The sequence below is a fragment of the Macaca fascicularis genome, chromosome 13 (assembly GCF_037993035.2).
Source record: "Macaca fascicularis isolate 582-1 chromosome 13, T2T-MFA8v1.1".
Taxonomy (NCBI): domain Eukaryota; kingdom Metazoa; phylum Chordata; class Mammalia; order Primates; family Cercopithecidae; genus Macaca; species Macaca fascicularis.
The window spans coordinates 11,063,543-11,086,883 of record NC_088387.1 but is presented as its reverse complement, the minus strand read 5'-3'; the positions used below and the strand labels follow the sequence as shown (position 1 = coordinate 11,086,883).

The 23,341-nt window shown below is 39.5% G+C and overlaps 1 protein-coding gene across 2 annotated transcripts in view; it reads left to right on the top strand.

The window, feature by feature from the left end:
• Positions 1-23,341, top strand: part of ST6GAL2 (ST6 beta-galactoside alpha-2,6-sialyltransferase 2) — an 85,911-nt gene that overhangs the window by 49,122 nt on the left and 13,448 nt on the right. For both annotated transcript variants that reach the window (XM_015433351.4, XM_005575199.4), the window contains exons 3-5: positions 4,040-4,137; positions 5,529-5,630; positions 7,961-8,135. In XM_015433351.4, the coding sequence (XP_015288837.1) occupies positions 4,040-4,137; positions 5,529-5,630; positions 7,961-8,135 (375 nt within the window). The remainder of the gene's footprint in view (positions 1-4,039; positions 4,138-5,528; positions 5,631-7,960; positions 8,136-23,341) is intronic.

Genomic DNA, 23,341 nt, shown 5'->3' with positions numbered 1-23,341 from the left:
AATGCCTTCTCCAGAAATGAAACTTGACTTTCTTCCCCTTGTGTTTGCTGTCTGACCTATTCCTTTTTGTCTAAATAGGAATGGACAGCTTCTATTCTCACAGTGCATTATCAAGGCATGCACAGCCAGGTGTACGTTTATAAAACATGCCTGTGTGACAGACGACAGTCTCAGTGCACCCTCCCCTTCCATCCCCACCCCATGCTGCTCATACAGGCTGTTCATAGAGGGCTTGCACTGGGCCTAGCCACAAGCCTACATGACCCTGCTTCCCTGTCATCTGCACGCAGGTGGCCTCTTAACTCTGCAGACTAATACCACCTCCAAAGGAATTACACTGCTTTATCTTTCTGTGCCCTGTGCCTCGTGAAGTCCTTGGATGGCTTAGAGCACAGCTCCACAATAAGACAACGGGCATTTAAATGCTGGGATGTTTTCAAGGGTGATGCAATTAATTCACGTTTATTAGTCAACTAATAGAAATGCACCCACCGCTTGGGGCCCTTGGCTAGGCTGTGTCTCAGGGGTTGTCAGCATGGTTTGGAGAGAACTGGGGTTGAGGATTGCTGGCATCACACTTCCCCTCAGGCTCGGGGTGACTCCCTCCCAGCGCCTGCAGTCACCTCGCTGTCTGGAGTCTCCTCTCACTGTCTGCAACCAGAGGGTTGCCCTGGCTTGGCAGTTGGCACAGTGAGATCTAAGCTTACCCTTAGACTTTCCAAGGCCCTTTCGAGGGTCCATGAGAAAAAACTATTGTGGTAAGTATACTTAGAGTTCTTTTCCTTCCAGTTGTTGACATTTTCACTGGTGGTACAAACACAATGATGCGTGGGACTGGGGCTTCTTAGCACAAGTCAGGGCAGCAGAACCCAAAGCTCAACCTTTGAATACATGGTTTTTCAGATTCAGTGGGACGCATGGGGAAATAGGAGAAAAACGCTTATGTGTGCCAGTTCACAAAGGAAAAGCCCCTGTGTAATTGCATTGTGAGCCGAACTAGCCACTTTTTTCATGAAATGCAATTTCAACTTGAAAAGAAATGTTAATTATTCAGACTTGGATATTTGACAGATATGTTCTCAAAAAGGAATCAAGGGAGCGTGTCACTTTTAGGAAAATAAATGATAGTATTTCTTGCCAATGATAAAATTCAAGCTTTGAACCATGAACTTGGAAGTTATCCAGACTTTAAAAACTGGTGAACTCCATGGTGATACTAACCAATGTGGTGTTTCAATTCTTTTTTTTTTGAGACGGAGTTTTGCTCTTGTTGCTCAGACTGGAGTGCAATGGTACGATCTCGGCTCACCGCAACGTCTGCCCCCTGGGTTCAAGCGATTCTCCTACCTCAGCCTCCCGAGTAACTGGGATTACAGGCATGCACTACCATGCTCGCTAATTTTCTCTTTCTTCCTTCCTTCCTTCCTTCTTTCCTTTCTTTCTTTCTTTTTTTTTTTTTTTTTTTTGCATTTTTAGTAGAGATGGGGTTTCTCCCTGGTGGTCAGGCTGGTCTCCAACTCCTGACCTCAGATGATCCGCCCGTCTGGGTCTCCCAAAGTGCTGGGATTACAGGCATGAGCCACCACGCCCAGCCAGTGTTTCAACTCTTTATTACAAAATGCATCACCATTTGGAAGATCTGCCTAACATATATATATATATAACTTATATATAACTATGCCTAGCTGATAGTTTTCAGGTGATCATTGTACAATATTATACAATTACGCATGAGTGGAAGGTCCATTTTAAGAGAAAAACAGACCACAAGTTTTAATGTAACAGAGCACAAAAAGTTCATTGACAGGTTTCAGATTCCAAATTATAACCAACCCTAAGAAACTAGCCCTTGTAGAGTTTTGTTAGGTATCAAAGAAGAATATTCACAGTTCTTTGAAAGGATTCTTTAAATAGCTTTCTCAATTCAACAATGTGTCTGAGCCTTCATATACTTCAAATAAAACAACATATTGCAACAAGTTGAATTCGAAAGCAGATATGAGAAACCAACTTTCTAAAAAACCAGACCTAAAAGAGACTTGCAAACATTGAAAACGGTGCCAGTCTTCTCAGTATTCTTTTGGTTTTTGAAAATACAGGGTTTTTTTTTAAATTGAAAAAACTGTATTTTAAAATAAATTAATAGACATTTAAAAATTCCCTGTTTTACTTTCTAGTATGGTAAATATCAGTAGATATATTCCATATGCCTAAAAAGTGTTTGGATTATCAATAAATTTCAAGAGTCTACTGTTTGGGGTAATCTAGTTTTTCCACCTCACATATTGTTTGAATTTGTTGACAAAACGTTATTCAATAAAAATAAATAATAAATCCATTATCTCAATAAAGTATGAACAAATCCTTAAATTGCGAAGTAAAGAACAGGTTTTAACTTGGAGGCATTTACGTATGTTGGCATCGTTTGTACCCAGAGTAGATCCCCTTGAATCTAGAGATTGGCAGACTTTTTTACAGAGCCTAGTAAATATTTTAGGTTTTGTGAACCATGTTTCTGTCTCTGTCTCAACAGTTCAACTCTGCAGTTATAGACAGCGTGTACAGTGGATGTGTCTATGTTATGGTGGAACTTGATTTACTAAAACAAGTGGCAGGCCAGATTTGGCCAGAAGGTCATAGTTTGCCAACTCCTGCAATATTTCCCCTAAAAGAACGTTGCAGGGTTTTGATGACATAGCCACCTACACCCTACGCATTCACGTCTTCCAAAAGTGGATTAATTTTGGCGCTAAAGCTGGACTTTGAATTCTTTTAGTTCAGGGCTTGACAATGAAGACACCTTTTTTCACATTGTTTTAGTGGGGGCATGCATGGTAAGTTTCTGCTATTTGGGGAGCAAGAAGAAGACTCCAAAGGAGCAGGTAGCAGGGACTGGGGAAGAAGGCGGCTGCCTTAGGCACTTGTGTGGGACTCGGACTGTACATGCAGCTCCCCTTGGGCATGACAGAAATACCTCTTTTCACCTCTCCCTCACAGACAGGCACTGTCCTTGCTCCAGGCGGAGCTTGGAATCTGCATGAGATATTTGCAGCTAAAGATGGCCCTTAGAAAATTGCTTTCTTGCTCATTGACTCTTCAGGCTGGTTTCTAGGAATTTCAAGACACATGTATGTTTATAGACTGCCTTATGCAAAGGGAACATATCCCCTCTTCCCAGTGCTAAATCAGGTGAACCCACTTTCCTGTGCCTCCCACTCTTCACCACCTTGTCAGCCTCCAGGATAGGGGTAACTTGTTTTCATCCAGGTCCTCCCAGCCCAGCATTCAGAGAACTTGGGCAAGTCGGGCTGTCAGGTTGAATGAGGTGAGATGTAGATTTATGTTGCATTCATAGTTCAACTTTGGTGAAGCACCGTGTGTGGTTATAGAACATAAGAGCCCTGGCAGCTGGTGGCATTGGTGGTCTCTCTATCTTGCCCATCCTCAGGGCTACAGCGGTCTGGTCTGCTGCTAACGCAGAATGCTCTAAGGTTGCTTTCACACAGGTATTCTTGCCATCGGCAGCAGTATGTAAGGTTGCATGGAAGTCAGGGCTGGCTTTCTTTCTTTCTTCGACATTAAATGCAGAATCTCTGCTGAAGGGTTGGCTTTCTTTTTAAGCATACATCAGCACCAAAAAGGAGCTCTTGCCTTCTGGTGTCTTTATCTGCTCCAGTAGAGTCTCCCTCAAGATGCATTGGAAGCTTTGGGAGAATGGCTGCATCAAGCATGACACTTGTAAAGAATGCCGTAAAGGTAGCAGGTATCTAAATATCACTTAGATGATACAGTATCGCCCATAATTGAACAGATTATTTATCCATATATATTTTATATATATATCCATATTGATGTTTCCCCTAGCCAAGATCTCATTCTCCATGAAGAGTAAATTCTCTGCAAATCATGTGGGGACATCTTAACTTTATTGATGGTGTATCGTTAGCTTCAGGTATTGAAAGGTTTGCTTTAACATTTTTTCCTAGATTATGTGATTCTACAGAGAACAAAAGTAAGCTTGTCACTTATGTGCCCTTAGATTCTCATGATGCAGTTTTGAGATTTAACTCTGCTCCTACACGTGGTTATGAGAAAGATGTTGGGAATAAAACCACCGTACGCATCATTAATTCGCAGGTAAGACAGATGGAGTGTTTTCATGGATGTATGTTTCTTAGGTTTAACTAGATGAGTGAAGAGAAATGAGTTTAACTGGATGAGTGAAGAGAAGTTACCTGGTTAATTATGACCATGGTACTTGTTTATTTCTATCAATCTTATAATTAATGCACATTAATGAGGAAAACTGCAGAGAAATGGTAATTTAGACATGACATGAATAGGAGGAAATGAATCAGATTAAAAGGAAAAATCAGTAGAAATAGAAATATATATATATATATATTTGTAATCATAGACTTAGCATGTTGCATTTTGTGAACTGACCAAAGTTAAACTTAGAAGAAATGGCAATAAAGATAGCAGAGGATAAAGGGGAGAAAGCAAAGTATAAAATCTGAGAGTTCGTAGGAGATCTTTGCAACTTTAGTCTGCCATTTGGAAATTTTAAAAAATGAAAAGGAATTATTTAATTGGAAATGAAAATACCTCGTTTATTCACGTTCTTAATAAGAATACCTTGCAAATGTATAGCAAAATTATCCTCAGAACAAACCACAACAATTTCTGGAGTTTCAAAATATGTAGAAAAAATGAGGAGATGAGTGATTTATGGTGAGTTGCTTACAGAACAAAAGATTAGCTTTCTGCACAGTTCACTGCACCAGGCAGCCTGCCTCAAGGTAAGAAACAATTACCATATTTCCTTAATTCAGAGATGTCATTTGACTGTAAAATCTGCCATTCATTTAATAACAACTTCTTGCAAAGGAGGAGATAAATGCCACCAAATTAGAATACATATCATCTGTAACATACATTCTAAGTTAGAAACTTTAACGTGAAGGAAAAAAGTACATCGTAATAATGGTTAAAAAAAAATGTGTCTTAAAACCGAGAGAAAATAATATGTTGTTTTTTCCTGAAACAATAATTTTAAAAAGATGATTGGCAGCTGAGATTGAAGAATTCATTTAGAATTAGGTAGGGCCACAGAGGGAAGGCTGTGGCTGGACCCTGGAGGCTCCTTCGGGACTCACTTCATCCACACCTGCAACGCTCTCTCCAAATTACATGTGGAGGCAATTGTAGAAGAGGTTGTGGGGCTTGAATTAGCTGGGGAGTTGCATCCTTCAGGATCTGGATTCAGTACCACCAGACATGAGTACATTGCTGGTGAAAAGTCAGAACTTGTGTTTTTTTAAAAAAAAAATAAAATAATAATTTCCTTAAACATTCTTTAAGTGCTTCTGCATGCAATGCCTGCGTCTCTCCCTCCCCCAGAAGAAACTACAAAGTCTGAGCCACCTTTTTCTTGCCCTAGTTCTTTTTAATTTTCACCTCTTTTTAAAATGCAATTTTTAAAAACCAAACCCTGGCTTCAAAATGGTTCTTCTGTGTGTTTGCAGATCCTGACCAACCCCAGCCATCATTTCATTGACAGTTCACTGTATAAAGACGTCATTTTGGTGGCCTGGGATCCTGCGCCATATTCTGCAAATCTTAACCTGGTAAGTGTTTCCCTGGATTCGCCCACCCTAACAGTCAGACAATGGCTTTGACTAATTGATCATAAGATCTAGGCAAGGATTAAGCTTTGACAGACAACGAAAGTACCCATCAATATCAATTTCATGCATGTTTGTGAACACCACATTGATACCCAGTTACAGTAGCACACTTGTGAACATTAGTCATCTAATGCCAAAGTACTTTTGTGCAGAATTGGTGGGCAGGGCAGCTGGGTGGGGGAAATGTAGAATATCTAAATATTCAGAAATTTCTAGTTACACTAAAGGGTTGACTGATTACACTCAGAATTGTTTCACTGTGATGGGGCTACATTACCTTTCAAGTAGTTGGAAGACCTTTTGAAATAAATTGAAAGTGATTGGCACGAGAATCTCAACTTTGTGAATCCACAGCTCATTTTTATTTAAATGGGGCCTGTTCCAGGCTTTTCTTGAGTGTGTTCCTTTTTGGCTTCTGCTTCTGAATCTGCTTAATTTTATGCAATAGGGCTGAAACAAGTTTATTACTAGCCATAAAAACACAAACAGGTTATATTTGGGATATTCTGGTAAATCATTGCCTATCTAAACAAGCAACCAGCTACTTTTGGTGAAACCTTTCATGAAAAGCCAGCATGCTTGTTTTTCAATGAGGGCTGGAAAAGATGGATAGTATTTAGCCTAGTAAGAGATGCTGTCATTTCTGTAAACGAGTGTCTTTGACTTGTTTAGTGAAGACCAGAGAGGATGCAACCTTCTTAAGATGAGTGTCAGGGAAAGATCTTTGCTTCTTCGAGAGGTAACCTCCCAAGATAGAAGCAGCTCCTGGAGAAGGAGCATGTTGGTCACTGTTGACCTTGAGACTGAGGCTGGACATTTACCTCGTATGATTACTTACAATTCCTGACCTGGCGTGCAAGTCAAAATCACCTGGAGAGTATTTTTCAAAATCTGTCAGAGCCCCATCTCCAGAAATGTAGGATATATATAGCCTCGATGTATATTTTTTGAGAGGGCTCTTTGATTCTCATATGTACCCTCCACTGAGAATCAAGCATCAGATGGGTGTTTGAACTTTTCAACTTCCTTTCCAGCCTGAGGCTCCCTGGTTTTAAACTCTTGCAGCTTTCTTGCTATTTGTGAACAGACTGAGAGTTTCTAGCTGTTGGACCTTATTTCTTCCTCTGTTGGAAGCAGCCCAACCCAGGGCACAGAGCTGGCCACCTGGCAGTGCTAAAATCCCAGTGGCAAGTCCGCTTTCTGTAAGGCCTTTACTGCCATGTGAGGCCCCTAGAGGAGGGAGGGTAAAGGAGCGACTCTCGCTCTGACCCCACATTCCTCTTGCTCCCTTGCCAGGATCACATGGCTTGGGGCTTCGTTTATGAAAGATACTCTGGTCCAGTCATTCTCAAAGCTTTTAAAGTGACAGTGCCATTTCATTAGTGAAATATTACCTTTGATCTTAATGTATACCCACTATACACCAATGCTGTCTGTTTAAAGGGAGTTCTATGAGCTAAGCTTCTTCCCACCCACCCTCTCCAAATCCATGTCATGGTTACAGCTGAGACGCTTCTGAAAACTTCCTTTTTGAAAAACATCCTTATTGATTTTTCATACAATAGCATACATTGTGTAAACAAATATAAGTGTACATTTTGAAGAATGATAACAAATCTATATACTCATGTATCTACTATCATAATGAAAAACTGGAACATTTCTTTCACTCTAGAGAGTTCTTTGTCAATCCATCCTAGTCAATCTTCCCAGCCCCAACCCAGGCCCAGGCAGCAGCAATACAATTTCTGTCACTATAGATGAAATTTGGAAAACTTATTTTTGAAATACACTGATCCAGTCCCCAGGGGCCAACAAACTACACCATGGGCCAAATCTAGCCACCACCTGCCTTCATAAATAGTGTTTTATTAGAACACAGCACGCCCATTCAGTATTTATTGTCCATGGCTGCTTCTGTGCTACGATGGTACAGTTGAGTAGAGACGACCGACTCTATGGCCTGCAAAGCCCAAGGTGTTGATTATCTGGCCCTTTGCAGAAGAGGGATGCTGATCTGTGACCTAGTCCATTTTTCTCACTTGACTAAAGCACAAAGCATTATCTCTGCTAGGGATAGCACCCTGGTCTCTCTTTGTTTTCATCCCCTCGTCCCAATGAGGAAGCATCTATAGATGGAGTGAGTCATGATCCTTCCCCATCCTGTAGCCCCAGCCTGGCCCCTCTGCCTCGAATCAACCAGCCATGCCCTGTCTCCTTTCACGGTTTAGTTCTTTCTACTTGACTGCATTGATTTTTTTTTTCCTTAGTGGTACAAAAAACCGGATTACAACCTGTTCACTCCATATATTCAGCATCGTCAGAGAAACCCAAATCAGCCATTTTACATTCTTCATCCTAAATTTATATGGCAGCTCTGGGATATTATCCAGGAGAACACTAAAGAGAAGATTCAGCCAAACCCACCTTCTTCTGGTTTCATTGGTAGGTGTCATATTAAAAATTGGAATGAGTGGGGGCCAGACAGGATGAGATCTAATATTTAACAAATATACAGTCATGTTATACGGCTTGAGAATACCTTATCTGAAATACCTGGAACCATAAGTGTTTCTGATTTTGGATTTTTTTCAGATTTCAGAATATTCATAGATACTTAACTGGTTGAGAATGTCTAATCCAAAAATCCAAAATGCTTCAATGAGCCTTTGCTTTGAGTGCCATGTGGACACACAAAAAGTTTTGAATTTTGGAGCATTTCAGCTTTTGGTTATTCAGATTAGTCATGTTCCACCTGTATAGTAAGAGCCATTAACAGGTGGTTTTGGAGGAAAGGTAGGTTAACTAAGGAAAAAATAAACACTTGTGTAACAGACTACTCCAAAATTTCAAGGTGTAAAAGAAAGAACTGTTTTATTTTTCTCATGATTTTATAGGTCAGGACAGGCCTGGCTGGGCAGTTCTTTCTGTTTCATGTGGCATCCATGGAGGTCGTCTGGTGTATTCCACTGCTTTATGGGATGACTTCACTCCCACATCCCTCCAGTGCCTTTGCAGGGATGGCTAAAGGCCCAGCTCAGCTGGGACAGTTGACCATGTGCCTGCACATAGTCTCTCTTGCATGGTGATCTGAAAGTAACTGGACTTCTTAAATGGCAGCTTATGAATCCCAGGGAGAACATTCGAAAACACAGGAAGTCAAGAATTTGAATTTCAAGAATTTGAATTCTTCTCTGCCACTGCCAGTTTCTTAAGGCCAACACCTAGGGGCTGGTACAGCATCACAGGTGCAATTCTATCGGCCAGAGTCATTTCAGGGCTTATTGATTCCAGGGGAGAAAACATAGACCCCGCCTCTTGAGGGAGGTGAGGGAGGCATGTCCAGGAATGTGCGGCATCGTGAATCTACCACCCATGCCTGTTCATGTAGCTTATGCCATGCTTGGTTGTGGAGCTCAATCTGTGACCACAGGAGAGAGTGTTGGTTTTCAAGACTATGAGTTGGTATGGGCTTTGATGAGACTAGTTCCAGTATCTCATTTAGCTCTCTTCACCGAAGAGTATCTTTCATCTACAGATGGGTTTTATGTAACAAGAGCATCACACTGGGCCTACATTGTCTTCTAGTCAAGCTTTGATCCTCAGAGTTTTTGGTTTTTACCTCATTTCTTTATCTTTGTTTTAGCTCATCACCCCATTGTCTCTTTGATATTGCCTGAGTAGGGTAATATTAAGGAATATCCTAGACCCTTTTGGCAATATGAAAACCTACACAAGAACCAAACGATATTGGTTTTGTCTGTAAAGAACTGTAATGTTCTCTTCCCTAATTTCAATGAATTTACAACCCTTTTCCTTTCTTGGGCTGCACAGTGGTTCGCCATGAATAAAGGAAAGACTTGTGGAGATAACACTGGTTTGGTTATGAATTCAGGACACACAGGTATCCTGAATTGAAGCTTGCAGATTTTAGAGTGGGTTTTTGGTATCATAATAATGTGAATTATTTTACATATAATTTAAGAAAAAAATTTACAATATGACTGCATACTCTTTTCCATAAGCTCAGCTTTTTCTCTCCCTTTTAAACTCATGCCTTTGACACTCTTTGTTTCTGAATCACTCTTTTGAAATCCTAAGTTCTTTATCTTTGGTGTGGTTTCATAGGATCTTGTTGATTTAGGAAAAAAAGTATAATCTAGTTTGTCAGCAAAGAGTAAACAGGATAGAATAATGCCTAGACAGCATAACAAGATGTGACAGAAGTTTAATAAAGTCTTTTTCATATCCTCACCCTCTCATAAATTCATGTGGCTAATATTTGATGAGAGCAAAAGTTTTAAAGCACAGTTAGAGGGGCCTGTCAGATACACTTATTATCAACACGTGGTTTAAAAAATTCAAGTTAGATAGTCATAACTGAAAAAAAAGTACTTTCCTATGTTGTTTTTGCTAAAAGAAATCATGCCACGTATAGCCAGCTTCCTTTTAAAGCTCTTTACTGAGAATTTAAAGTTTCAGAAGCTGAAGATTATCTTTAAGTCTTCTTTGACTTGAAGGGGCTGCAGTTTGATGTCATTGCAAGAGGTTGAGGTGGCAGAGGATGGGTTGAGTTTGAATTCCCCTCGGCCACTTGCTGGCTTGCTGACCTTGGGCAAGTTACTTAATCCTCTGACCCTGAATATCCACAGATGAGAAATGGAAGTACTAATAATCATTATTATTTTCTAACACTGTACTGACCAATATGGCTACTTACATTTCAATTACTTCAAACTAAATAAGAGGAAACCTTTTGTTTCTCAATCTCACTAGCCCCATCTCAAATTCTGAGTCACCACATGCTCCTGATGGCTACCATATTGGATAGTGCAGAGACAGAACAATTCCATTGTCCCAGAAAGTTATGTAGGACAGCACTGTTATGTTTTGCTAGTCACAAAAGAATGAAAAACAGCAAGTTGATAAGAAATCCCGCAGTTCCCACTGGGCAGGCTGTGTTCTGTGGGTAAGGGTTAGGGTCGGGCGAGGATAGAAGAGGCAACAGAAGATGTGGTCTGGCGTTGTTAAGTTTATTTGTGGCCCTTGTGCCTTGTCATGGTGAAGCATGTGAGAACCCTCACCAAGGATGGGCAGTGGAGACAGCTTGGATGAGTTCTGCTCAGAAAACCTCCAGCACCTTCTGATTACCCACAAGACTGCAGTAGTCTTTGCCCCTCTTCTTTGATCTTGATCATAAATAGGCTGAGAGCCAGAATCTGTTTTAGAATTTATCCGACACCCTTAAATAGCAGTAAAATGATGTCACCCACATCTCAATCTGTCTGCTATGAGAATTTTAAAAATCAATGACTGTTTTTTTTTTTTTTTTCTGTTATCAAAAAAATGTTCTCCAAATGCCCCCTTCATGTACTGAGGTCATGTTGAGAAGGCATTGACTTGTTGTCTCAGCACCTCATTGTTTCCAAGTGCTCTAACCTCTAACGTCAGCTGCTGAACGAAAGAACCCATCGAAGAGCTGTTAGAAGGGATTAGAACATTTCAGTTTGCACAGTCCCATCTTCAGCCCTGGGTCCACCGGTCAGCAGGACGGTCACCATCACAAAAGATCACCCTGGCAGTGTCCCCGGCCTCTGGTTGTTCTGATCCACAAGGGGCTGCCCTGGAGGTGAAACAGTGTGCCCCGCTTCCTTTACTGATGTGCTCATTAGATACATATATATACACGTAGCTGCACGCATGGTTGGCTTCATAGGGCTTTTGGTTTCCAATATTTTTGAACTAAAACCTTTACTAATGTGTCCATCCGTATAGTCTCCCATGCAATTACTTACATTTCTAAACCCTCTGACATGGTTCGGGTATTTGTCCCCACCTAGATCTCATGCTGAATTGTAATCCCCACTTCACCTGGGCCTCGTGGGAGGTGTTTGGATCATGCGGACAGATCCTTCATGGCTTGTTGCTGTCTTCATGATAGTGAGTTCTCATGAGATTTGGTTGTTTTCTGATTTTTTTTTTTTTTTTTTTTTTTTTTTGAGACAGAGTCTCGCTCTGTCACCCAGGCTGGAGTGCAGTGGCATGATCTCGGCTCACTGCAACCTCCGCCTCTTGGGTTCAAGCAGTTCTTCTGCCTCAGCCTCCCAAGTAGCTGGGACTACAGATTTGGTTATTTGAGATCGTTGTGGCACCAACTCCCGCCCACTCTGTCTCTTGCTCCTGCTTTCAACATGTGAAGTGCCAACTCTGACTTTGCCTTCCAAAGTCAGAGGCCTCCTAAGAAGCAAATGCCAGCACTATGTTTCCTGCACAGCTTGCGAAACTATGAGCCAATTAAATCTCTTTTCTTTATATTTTACCCAGTCTCAGGTATTTTATTATAGCAGTGCAAGAACAGACTGACACATCCACTGCATACATTTTCTTTATACATGCTTAGGAATCTGCATGTTTGAAATAGAGAGACTCTAAAAAGCTGACTCTTTTGAACACAAAAGACATTTCTTTGTATGGAGATTATCCAGCGGCAGTTGGATTCTCAGGGAGATGTTACTGAGCCCCTTAAATGTAGTGCTGTTAGTGCTATTCAAGGCCTCGTTACTGGGGCCTGAATCCTTCATATAGGCGAAAGGTAGTGAGCAAGGAAGGTAAGGGTCATACTCAAGTGGATATTAATTGCATACTTCCTGTGTGCCAGACACAGGACTGGGCCCCAGAAACCTGGTGGTGAAGAAACCAGGCAAGGGTCCTGCCCACCCAAAACTTGCAGGGCAGACGTAAATAAAATCGTTATAAAGTATGATAAGTCCAACGAAGGAAAAGAAAAGAATGCATCAAGGAATGTTCTGTGTCTGTTTTGCCCATCATTGTATTTCTGCTGTTAGCCTGGTACATAGTAGATACAAATAATAATTACTTGGTGAGTGAATGAATGTTTTAGCTCAATGTTTTTCAAAATTTAGCATGCGTCAGAATCACACAAAAGGTTTGTGTGCTAATAAACCATTCCTGCAAAGCAAAAGTTAGATTCTAAAAAGAATAATAAGCATTTATTCTTTCACAGTTTCCATGGGTCAGTAATCTGGGAGCAGATTGGTTGGATGATTCTGGCTCACAGTGTCTCCTAAAGTTACAATCAAACTGTCTGGATTCGGGCTGGATAATGTGTTTCCAAGATGACTCACTTGCGTAGCTGAGGGCAGGAGGCCTCAGTTCCTTACCACATGAACCTCTTTCCATAGCACTGCTTGGGCATCCTCACAACATGGCAGCTGGCTTCCAGAGAACAGGGGATCTGAGAAAGAGCAGGGAGGAAGGCCCAATGTTTTTATGATGTCATAAGCTAAAACATCTGCTACATTATCTTTGTTACACAAGTCAGCACCATTGTTATGGGACGAAACTACACAAAAAACATGAATAGCAGGCACCAATCGTTATGGAGTCAGTTTGGAGGGTGGCTGTCACAGTTTTGTAAACCAGATTACTGGGCCTACTCCCAGAGTTTTTGAGTAGCTGGAGATTGTGAGAATTTGCATTTCGAACAAGTTCCCAAGTGATACTGACACTGTTGGTTCAGGGGCCACGCTTTCAGAACCATTCTTTTAGCTTTGTGGAATCTTTTTTTTTTTTTTTTTTTCAGTAGAAACAAGACTTTATTTTGACAAGAAACTTACTTTCCAGAAAAGAGGGAATGTTATCTCCTCATTGTCTTTCTGTGAATGTCTTCATATTGACTAATGTTAACATTTGCAGATAATTTTTTAAATCTCTAAGTCACAGTTGTATTATTGTTCAATTGTGGAATCTTAAGAACTTCAGAAATCTAGTCCACAGTCTCTGTACTGATGGATGTACCAGCAACGTGATATGCATTTGGCTCAGTAGGAGGACTCAGGAATCTTGAATAACTACTAATCATGTACTTATTGCAATCTTCAATCCCAAGTGGGATAATTATTTTTATTTGTCTTTAGTTAAAATAATGTAACATATTACTAAAAATATAACTTTTTATATATTTTTGCCTTTTGAAATTCTGTAACATTAAATCCTATATTCCAGCAGTATTGGATGTGTGTGTGTGTTTTTTGTTTGTTTGTTTGAGATGGAGTCTCGCTCTGTTGCCCAGGCTGGAGTGCAGTGGAGCAATCTCAGCTCACTGAAACCTCCGCCTCCTGGGTTCAAGCAGTTCTCCTGCCTCAGCCTCCCAACTAGCTGGGACTACAGGCACATGCCACCATGCCCGGCTAATATTTTGTATTTGTAGTAGAGATGGGGTTTCACCACGTTAGCCAGGATGGTCTCGATCTCCTGAACTCAAGATCTGCCCACCTTGGCCTTCCAAAATCCTGGGATTATGGGCGTGAGCCCCTGTGCCTGGCCTATTCCAGCATTACTGGATGTTTTAATTATCAATACAATTATTCTTTTTGATTCTTTGGAAGACATAACTATAAAATTTACTCACTTTACTAATGAACTCAGGTTTTGTCCTTAAAACTTATTGTGAAATGACATACATAACAGTGTGGACTGTAAATGTTTTCCTCAAAAGTGGATTTTTGTTTGTTCCTATCAAGTTGGGACCCAGATTCTTGGATATACTGATTAGTGGGGTATAAGTTTGTAAAAAGCAAGCAAAGTTCCAACTCTCGTTGATTTCAGGAAGGCATTCTCTCACTAACATTTGGGCAGATGAAATTCGGTGTGATCGACTTGAATGTTTCTCCCTGTAAAATTTGTATGTTGAAATTCTAACCCTCAAGGTGATATTAGCAGGTGGGACCATTGGGAGGTGATTAGGTCATGAAGGTGGAACTTCCCTCATGGATAGGATTGGTGCCCTTGTAAAAGAGACCCCAGACAGCTCATTTGCCTCTTCCACTGTGAAGACACAACAGAAAGATGGCCATCAATGAACCAGTAAGTGGGCCCTCATGAGGCATTGAATCTGCTGCGTATTGTTCATGGACTTTCAGGCCCCTAAAACTATGAAAAATAAATTATTGTCATTTATAAGCCACCCAGTTTATTGCCTTTCAGTACAGCAGCCCAAATGGAATAAAACATTCAGCCAACACCTTCCTCTCAAAAAGCATAACATACTTTTTGCACTTTCATTAGCAACCCCTAGCCCAGTACCAGTAGTCTCTTTGATGGCTCATACATCACATGGTCTTGTCTTATTGGATTAAGAACTCTGTCTGTCTGTCTCTGTCTGTCTCTCTCTCTCTCTCTCTCTCTCTCTCTCTCTGTGTGTGTGTGTGTGTGCACGTGCACGTGCATGCACGTGTGTTTTCTGCTGAGAAAAGGAAAGCAATAAATATTAAAGGGAAAAGGAGTATAGAAGCAACTTCTGTTGAGTGCACCAGTCTGAATGTTTCTTGGTTAGTAGGCCTGGAGATATTTTGACATCAGAATTGTCATTGATCCAGTACCCCATAGGCCGGGCTGAGCGTTTTCTTTGGTGCTGTAAGATCTGTGCACTATTTCCTATGGAAAAGAAAATCAGATTTCCTAGTGAAATCAGATTTGGACAGAAATACTAAAGTTTGTAGCCAATAAATTCTTCCTGTTTTTCTGAAAATAACAGGGCTTCCTTTTCTGCTTAAAGAGAAAGAACAATAGGTTTCAAAATTTTAAGAACACATTGATCTAGCATTGAAGAAAGCAAACTCTAAGAACCTCTTCAACAAAAGTCATTTTATTGTTGGAAAAACACCTGATTTCAGAAGTTTGCAATTTACGAACACAGAAAATTTATCAAAGATAAGAATGATTGTTTTCCTTATAATAAATGAATTCCAAAACATGTGAACAATTATATTCTTGACACAATATAAACAGATTCTAATATGAAATTAAACTATGCTTTTATTACAAGCTTACTTCAATATTAATAAGATTCTTATTAATGGAGAAACCGCATGGCAAAAACGGCAAAAACCATAATTACTTTTGTACCAACCTAGTATAATTTGAAGTCAGGTCATGTGATTTCCCCCAGTTTTGTTCTTTTCACTCAGGATAGTTTTGGCTATTCTGGGTCATTCTATTGAATAAGTCTTTTATGATTACATATAAATATTAAGATTAAGATTGTTTTTTCTGTTTCTGTGAAGAATGTCATTGGTATTTTGATAGGGATTGTATTGAATCTGTCGATTGCTTTGGGTCAGATGGACATGTGAACAATATTGATTCTTCCAACCCATGAACATGGAATATATTTCTATATTTTTTGTGGCCTCTTCAACTTCTTTCATGGATGTTTTATAATTTTCATTATAGAGATCTTTCACTTCTTTGGTTAATTCCTATGTATTTTATTTGTACTTATTGTAAATAGGATTACCATCTTGATCTCTTTTTCAGATTTTTCATTGTTGGCATATAGAAATGCTACTGATTTTTGTATGTTGATTTTGTATCCTGCAGCTTTACTGAATGTTTATCAGTTCTAATTAGGTTTTTCCAAATATAAGATCATGTCATCTGCAAACAAGGATCATTTGACTGCTTCTATTTGAATTTGGATGCCCTTTACTTCTTTCTCTTGTCTGATTGCTCTAGCTAGGACTTTCAGTACTATGTTGAATAACAGTGATGAAAGTGGGCATCCTTGCCATGTTCCAGATCTTAGAGGAAAAGTTTTCAATTTTTCTCCATTCATTATATTAGCTATGGATCTGTCATATATGGCTTTTATTGTGTTGAATTATGTTCCTTTTATTCCCACTATTTTGAAGGGATTTTATCATGAAACGATGTTGAATTTTATCAAATGCTTTTTCAGCATCAGTTGAAATGATTATATGTTTTTTGTCCTTCATTTTGTTAATGTATCACATTGATTGATTGCGTATGTTGAACCATCCTTGCATTCCAGGGATAAATCCCACTTGGTTGTGATGAATGGTTTTTTAATGTGTTGTTGAATTCAATTTACTAGTATTTTATTGAGGATTTTTAAAGTCAATATTTGTCAAAGATGTTGGCCTGTAGTTTTCTTTTTCGATGTGTCTTTGTCTGGTTTTAGTATCAGGATGGCTTGTAGAATGAGGTTGGAAGTATTCCCTCCTTTATTTTTCAGAATGGTTTGAGTAAGATTGGTATTAGTTCTTCTTTAAATGTTTTGTAAAATTCAGCAGTAAAGCCATTGAATCCTGGGCTTTTCTTTGCTGGGAAACTTTATTACAATTTTGATCTCATTAATTGTTATTGGTCTGTTCAGGTTTTGGATTTCTTTATAACTCAATCTTACTAGATTGTATGCGTCTAGGAATGTATTCATTTCTCTAGGTTTTCCAATTTATTGGTGTATAGCTGCTCATAGTAGCCTCTAATGAGCCTTTGGATTTTTGTGACATCAGTTGTATTATGTCTCCTTTTTCATCTCTGACTTTATTTATCTGAGTCTTCTTTCTTTTTATCTTTGTCTGGCTAAAGATTTTTTCAATTTTGTTTATCTTTTCAAAAAGCCAACTTTATGTTGCATTGACCTTTGTATCATTTTCTTCATTTCAATTTCATTCATATTGCTTGATCTCTATTATTTCTTCCACTAAATTTGGTTTTGGTTTGCTCTTGCTTTTCTACTTTTTAAAGGTATATCATTTAGTTGTTTCCTTGAAGTTGTTCTACTTTTTTATGTAGATGCTTATAGCTATAAACTTTCCTCTCACTACTACTTTTGCTTTATCTCATAGGTTTTGGTATGTTGTGTTTTCATTATCATTTGTTTCAAGAAACTTTAAAATTTTTTCTAAATTTTTTCACTGGACCATTGGTCATTCAGGAGAATACCATTTTATTTTCATGTGTTTATATAGTTTCCAAAATTCATCTTTTTAATTCCAACATTCCTCTTGTTAATTCTAGTTTTATTCCATGGTAGTCAGAGAAGATACTTGATACAATTTCAGTTTTTTTCAAATTTTTTAAGACTTGTTTTGTGCCCTAACATATGGTCTATCCTTGAGAATGATCCAGGTGCTAAGGAAAAGAATGTGTATTCTGCAGCCATTGGATGAAATGTCCTGTAAATAATTATAGGTCCATTTGGTCTGTGATACAGATTAAGTCTAATGTTTCTTTGTTGATTTTCAGTCTGTATGATCTGTCCAGTGCTGGAAGTGGGGTGTTAAAGTCTCCAGCCTTTATTGTTTTGGGGTCTATCTCTCTCTTTAGCTCTAGTAATATTTGCTTTATGGATCTGGGTGCTCCAGTGTTGGGTCCAGTATATATTTACGATTGTTATATCTTCTTGCTGAATTGACCCCTTTATCATTATATAATGACCTACTTGGTCTTTTTTTAATGGGTTTTTGGCTGGAAATCTATTTTATCTGATACAAGTGTAGCTACTCCTGCTTTCAGTTGGGAAGTGGGTTCCATTAGCATGGAATGTCTTTTTCTGTTTCCTTGTTTTCAGTCTATGTGTGTCTTTATTGGTGAAGTGTGTTTCTTGTAGGCAGTAGATCACTGGGTCTTGTTTTCTCATCCATTCAGCCACTCTATGTATTTGATTGGAGAGTTTAGTCCACTTACATTCAGTGTTATTATTGATAAGTAAGGACTTGTTCCTGCCATTTTGTTGTTTTCTGATTGTTTTTGCAGTCTCCTCTTCCTTCTTTCCTTCCTTCTCGTCTTCCTTTTAGTGAAGGTGATTTTCTCTGGTGGTATTTTCATTTCTTGCTTTTTACTTTTTGTGCACCTGTTGCGTGTTTTTCAATTTGAGGTTACCGTGAGGTAAAACCTTTGATAAAACCTTTTTTATCAAAAAAGCATTTGATGAAATTCAACATCGTTTCATGATAAAATCCCTTCAAAATAGTGGGAATAAAAGGAACTTTTTGTGTACCTGTTGTGTGTTTTTCAATTTGAGGTTACCATGAGGTTGGCATATAATATCTTAACAATCCATTATTTTAAACTGATGACAAAACTGATTGCATAAATAAAGAGAAAACCAATAAAAATTCTACACTTTAATGTCATCCTCCCAGTTTTAAAGTTTTTGTTGTTTTTCTTTATATCTTTTTTTAAATGTCTGTGTCTTGAAAAGTTGTTATAGTTATTATTTTTTTATCATTTTTCAGTCTTTCTAGTCAAGATATGAATAGTTTACAGGCTACAATTAAGTATTATAATATTCTATGGACTTACTATTACCAGTGAGTTTTGTACCTTCAGATTTCTTGTTACTCATTAACATTCTTTTCTTTCAGATTGAAGAATTCCCTTTAGCATTTCTTGTTAGATATGTCTAGTTTTCTGAAATCCCTCAGTTTTTGTGTGTCTTGGAAGGTCTTTATTTCTCCTTTATGTTTGAAGGACATTTTTGCTGGATATACTATTCTAAGATAAAAGTGTATTTGTTTTTCCTTCTGCACTTTAAATATGTCATGCCACTCTCTCCTGGCCTGTAAGGTTTTCATTGAGAAGTCTGCTACCAAACATATTAGAGTTTCATTGTATGCTATTATTATTTGTTTTTCTTTCTCTTGCTGCCTTTAGGATCCTTTCTTTATCCTTGACCTGTGGTAGTTTGGTTATTACATTTCTTGAGGTATTCTTTTTCAAGTTAAATCTGCTTGGTGTTCTTATACTGGAATATTGGTATATTTCTCTAGGTTTTGGAAGTTTTCTGTTATTATCCCTTTGAATAAACCCTCTAGCCCTATATCTTGCTCTACCTCCTCTTTAAGACCAATAACTCTTAGATTTGTCCTTTTGAGGCTATTTTCTAGATCCTGCAGGTGTACTTTATTCTTTCTTATTCTTTTTACTTTTGTCCCTTCTGACTATATATTTTCAAATAGCCTGTCTTCAAGCTCAGTAATTCTTTCTTCTGCTTGAATAATTTTGCTGTTAAGAGACCCTGATGCATTCCTTGGTATGTCAGTTGCATTTTTCAACTCTGGAATTTCTGCCTGATTGTATTTAATTATTTCAATCTCTTTGTTAAATTTATCTGATAGGATTCTGAATTTCTTCTTTCTGTTATCTTGAATTTCACTGACTTTCTTCAGAAGAGCTATTTTGCATTTTCTGTTCAAAGGTCACGTATGTCTGTCTCTCTGGGTTTGGTCACTGGTGCCTTATTTAATTTGTTTGATGAGATCATTTTCCTGGATGGTTTTGAGGCTTGTGGATGTTTTCTGGTGTCTGGGCATTCAGGTGTTAGGTATTATTGTAGTCTTCACCGTCTGGGCTTGTTTGTACCCAGCCTTTTTGAGAAGGCTTTCCAGGTTTTTGAAAGGAGTTGTATGGTATTATGATCTAAGTTTTTGGTCACTTCAGCTGTATCTGCATTAAGGGGCACCCTGAGCCCAGTAACACTCTGGCCCTTGCAGACTTGTAGAGGTACTGCCTTGGTGGTCCTGGATAAGATCCAGATGAATTCTCTGGATTGCCAGTCAGAGACTTGTTTTCTTCCCTCACTTTCTGTCAAACAAACAGAGTCTTTCTCTCTGTGCTGAGCTGCCTAGACTGGGGAACGGGGGACAAAAGCACCTCTGTGGCCACCATCACTGGGACTGTACTGGGTAAGATTTGAAGCCAGCATAGCACTGGGTCTCACCTAAGGACCATGGTAACCACTGGCTGGCTACTGCCTATGTTCACTCAATGTCCCAGGACTCTACAATCAGCAAATGATGAAGCCAGCCAGCTTATGTCCTTTCCTTCAGGGCAATGAGTTCCCTCTGGCCCCAGGTGGGTCTTGAAATGCCATCTGGAAGCCAGGGCCTAGAGTCGGAAACTTAGGAGTCTACCTGATATTGTACTTAGCACAGCCAACCTGGCACCCAAGGCATAAGACAAAGTCCTCTCCCACGTGTTCTCTCCCCTTTTCACAAGCAGAGGAGTGTCTCCCATGGCCACTACCAGCCCAGACTCACAGTGAGCATTATCTGGCTTCCACCAATGTACATTTAAGGCCCAAGGACTCTTCAGTTAGCTTATGGTAAATGCTACCAGACCTGGGATTCTCCTTTCAAGGCAGGGGGCCCCCCTCTGGCCCAGGGCAGGTCAAGAAGGGCTGTGTGAGAGCCAAGGCCTGGAATCTGGCACCCCAAGAGCCTGCTTGATGCTCTACCCTACTTTGCCCAAGCTGGTATCTTTGCTGCAAGACAAAGTGCCCTTTACTCTTCCTTCTCCTTTTTTCAAGCAGGAGTTCCTCTCTGTAGCCACCACCACTGGGAAAATGCTGAGTGTCACCTGAAGCCAACATGGCTCTTGAGTCTCACCCAAGGCCCACAGTGAGTACTGCCTGAGTACCACTGCTGATTATTCAAGACCTGACAGCTCTTTAGTCAGCAGATGATGGATCCTGCCAGGACTGAGTCCTCTCCATGAAGCAGGTTCCCTTTTGGCTCAGGTGTGTCTAGAAATGTCATCTAGAAGCTAGGGCCTGGAACGGGGGCCTCAGGACTCTACTTGGTGCCCTATCCTACTGTGGCTGAGCTAGTATCCAAGTTGTAAGACAAAGTTCTCTTTACTCTTCTCTCTCCTCTCCTCACAAGGAAGGAAGGAGTCTCTTCCAGAGCTGCAACCTGTGCTGCCTGGAGCTGGGGGAAGAGTGGTACAAGCACTCCCTTGGCTGCCCTAGCTTGTGTCTCAACCGGGTTGCATGCCTCCAGGTCCACTGGCTCTGAGCCCAGCACAGCACTAGGACGTGCCCAGGAATGGAAGTCCTTGTGTCCTAGACTGCCACTGAAGTTCACTTAGGACACAGGAGCACTTTAGCCCCTGGTAGTGAGGCTTGCCAGACTACCATCCCAGTGGTCAGGTTGTGACCACTGGGATGGATGATTTGCCTTTGGCCAGGGCTCTTCTAAGTGCTCCTTCCATAGGTGCTGGCTAAGTTCTGCCCGGTGTTGCTTTCTGCTGTAACAGGGCAGCACCGAGTTCCATTGCAAAGTCTCCCAGTCACTGCACTTTCCTTCCCCACAAGTGCACAGGTTCTCCTCCCTGCTGGTGGATGGAGGAGGCATGGTGCTGGCAGTGTAAGACTGAATTTCCTACTCTCTTCAGTGCTCCTTTCAGTGATAGGAAGTTAAAAACAGATACTGTGATCACTCGCCTGATTTTTAGTTCTTACAAAGATGCTTTTCTTGTGTGGATAGTTGTTGACTTTGATGTTCCTGCTGGGAGGACAATTGGTGGAGGATTCTATTCGGCCATCTTGCTCTGCCTCCCTATATCTTTATTGAGGTTTTAAAACTAGTGTATACTGAAGTTAGCCCTCTCAAATTTCTAAATTAATATTTTAAAATCATGTTTTCTATGTTTTTAACGTCAGATTTTTGTTATTACTGAGCAACTCCACCTAACAAAATATTCTGAAGAATCATTATTAGAGTTGACTATTTACTGCAATTTATCATGGAAACCTGACTCAAAGTTGCATATAGATTATTGATAATTATTTTTCAAAACATTTAAACCATAACTTTGCAAATATGTTTTGCTTTTGGTATCAAGATTCTTACTTGGAATTCAGTAAAAGCCTGATAGCTTTTTAAGAAATCCCATTTTATTAACATATGTAAGGCTGAGGAGGTTTAGAGTTACTATTTATTCTCACATAAGTGTGTGTCCAAAGCTTTCACCAAACCTTAAGGAAGAGAATGACTCTGCCTTACTTCATTAGTTTCTCTTTGCAACTTTTTTGAATAATCCCCTAGAACTTTGCAGTCTTTATAAAAAGAAAGAAAATAACAATACAACTAAATGCTTACACATTTTTTAAAACACCAAATAACTCCACCCCATTTTCTGGTACTGCCATCGTGACTTGACTTTAGTGAATACTCTTCCAAATCTTGACCACATCCAGATCTTAGCATTGTTGTAATGAATGAGGCTCCCTCACTGTGAAGCACCACAGCCCAGTGCACGGTGTTCCCTGAATGAAAACACAAATGAATGAATGGGAGGCTGTAATTTATGTCATCTTATAGACTCTCACCTTTGATTTAACTGGTCTCATATGTAGAAGGGTGGCCACCCTCCTGACCTGTCACTTTATGTGTGCACTGTGGCTAAGACCTTAGATTCTACAGAGACCAGAATCAAATCTTGGCCCTACCACTGAATAGCTATATGACCTTGAACAAGTTACTTAGCATCTCTAAAGCCCAGTTCCTTCATCTGTAAAATGAAGATACGGATAGTACCTTTAACTTTGAATTATCATGTGCCTAAGCACAATAACTAATATTTACTATTCGCTATTATTGTAATGTGTGTCATCTAAAAATTTATGCTAGGTCAAATAAGACTCTTTCCCAAATAGAAAAGGACTGTTCTTTCATTAAGACCTATAATCAAGGTGAAAATAGACTTTTGTTTTCTTTGCTATTACAGAGATCATATAATTACATCAAACAGGTGTATCATAATGTATGCCTTTGTTAGTTGTTGAGTATTCTGGTTGTTTCAGAGTGCTTGATATTATCAAACAATTATGTTGACAAGTCATTACTATATTTATGTGTTAATATAGATTATGTGCAGTATGTGACTATAGAGGCTTTTCTTTAAACTATTTCCTTAAGATAAATTCCCAGGAGTATTAGTGCCAGTGCAAAGGGTATGACATGCTGATGATTGTTGATAAGAGCTGATACATTGCTTTCCCAAGAATTATGTAGTTGAATTTCTAATTAGACTCCATGTTT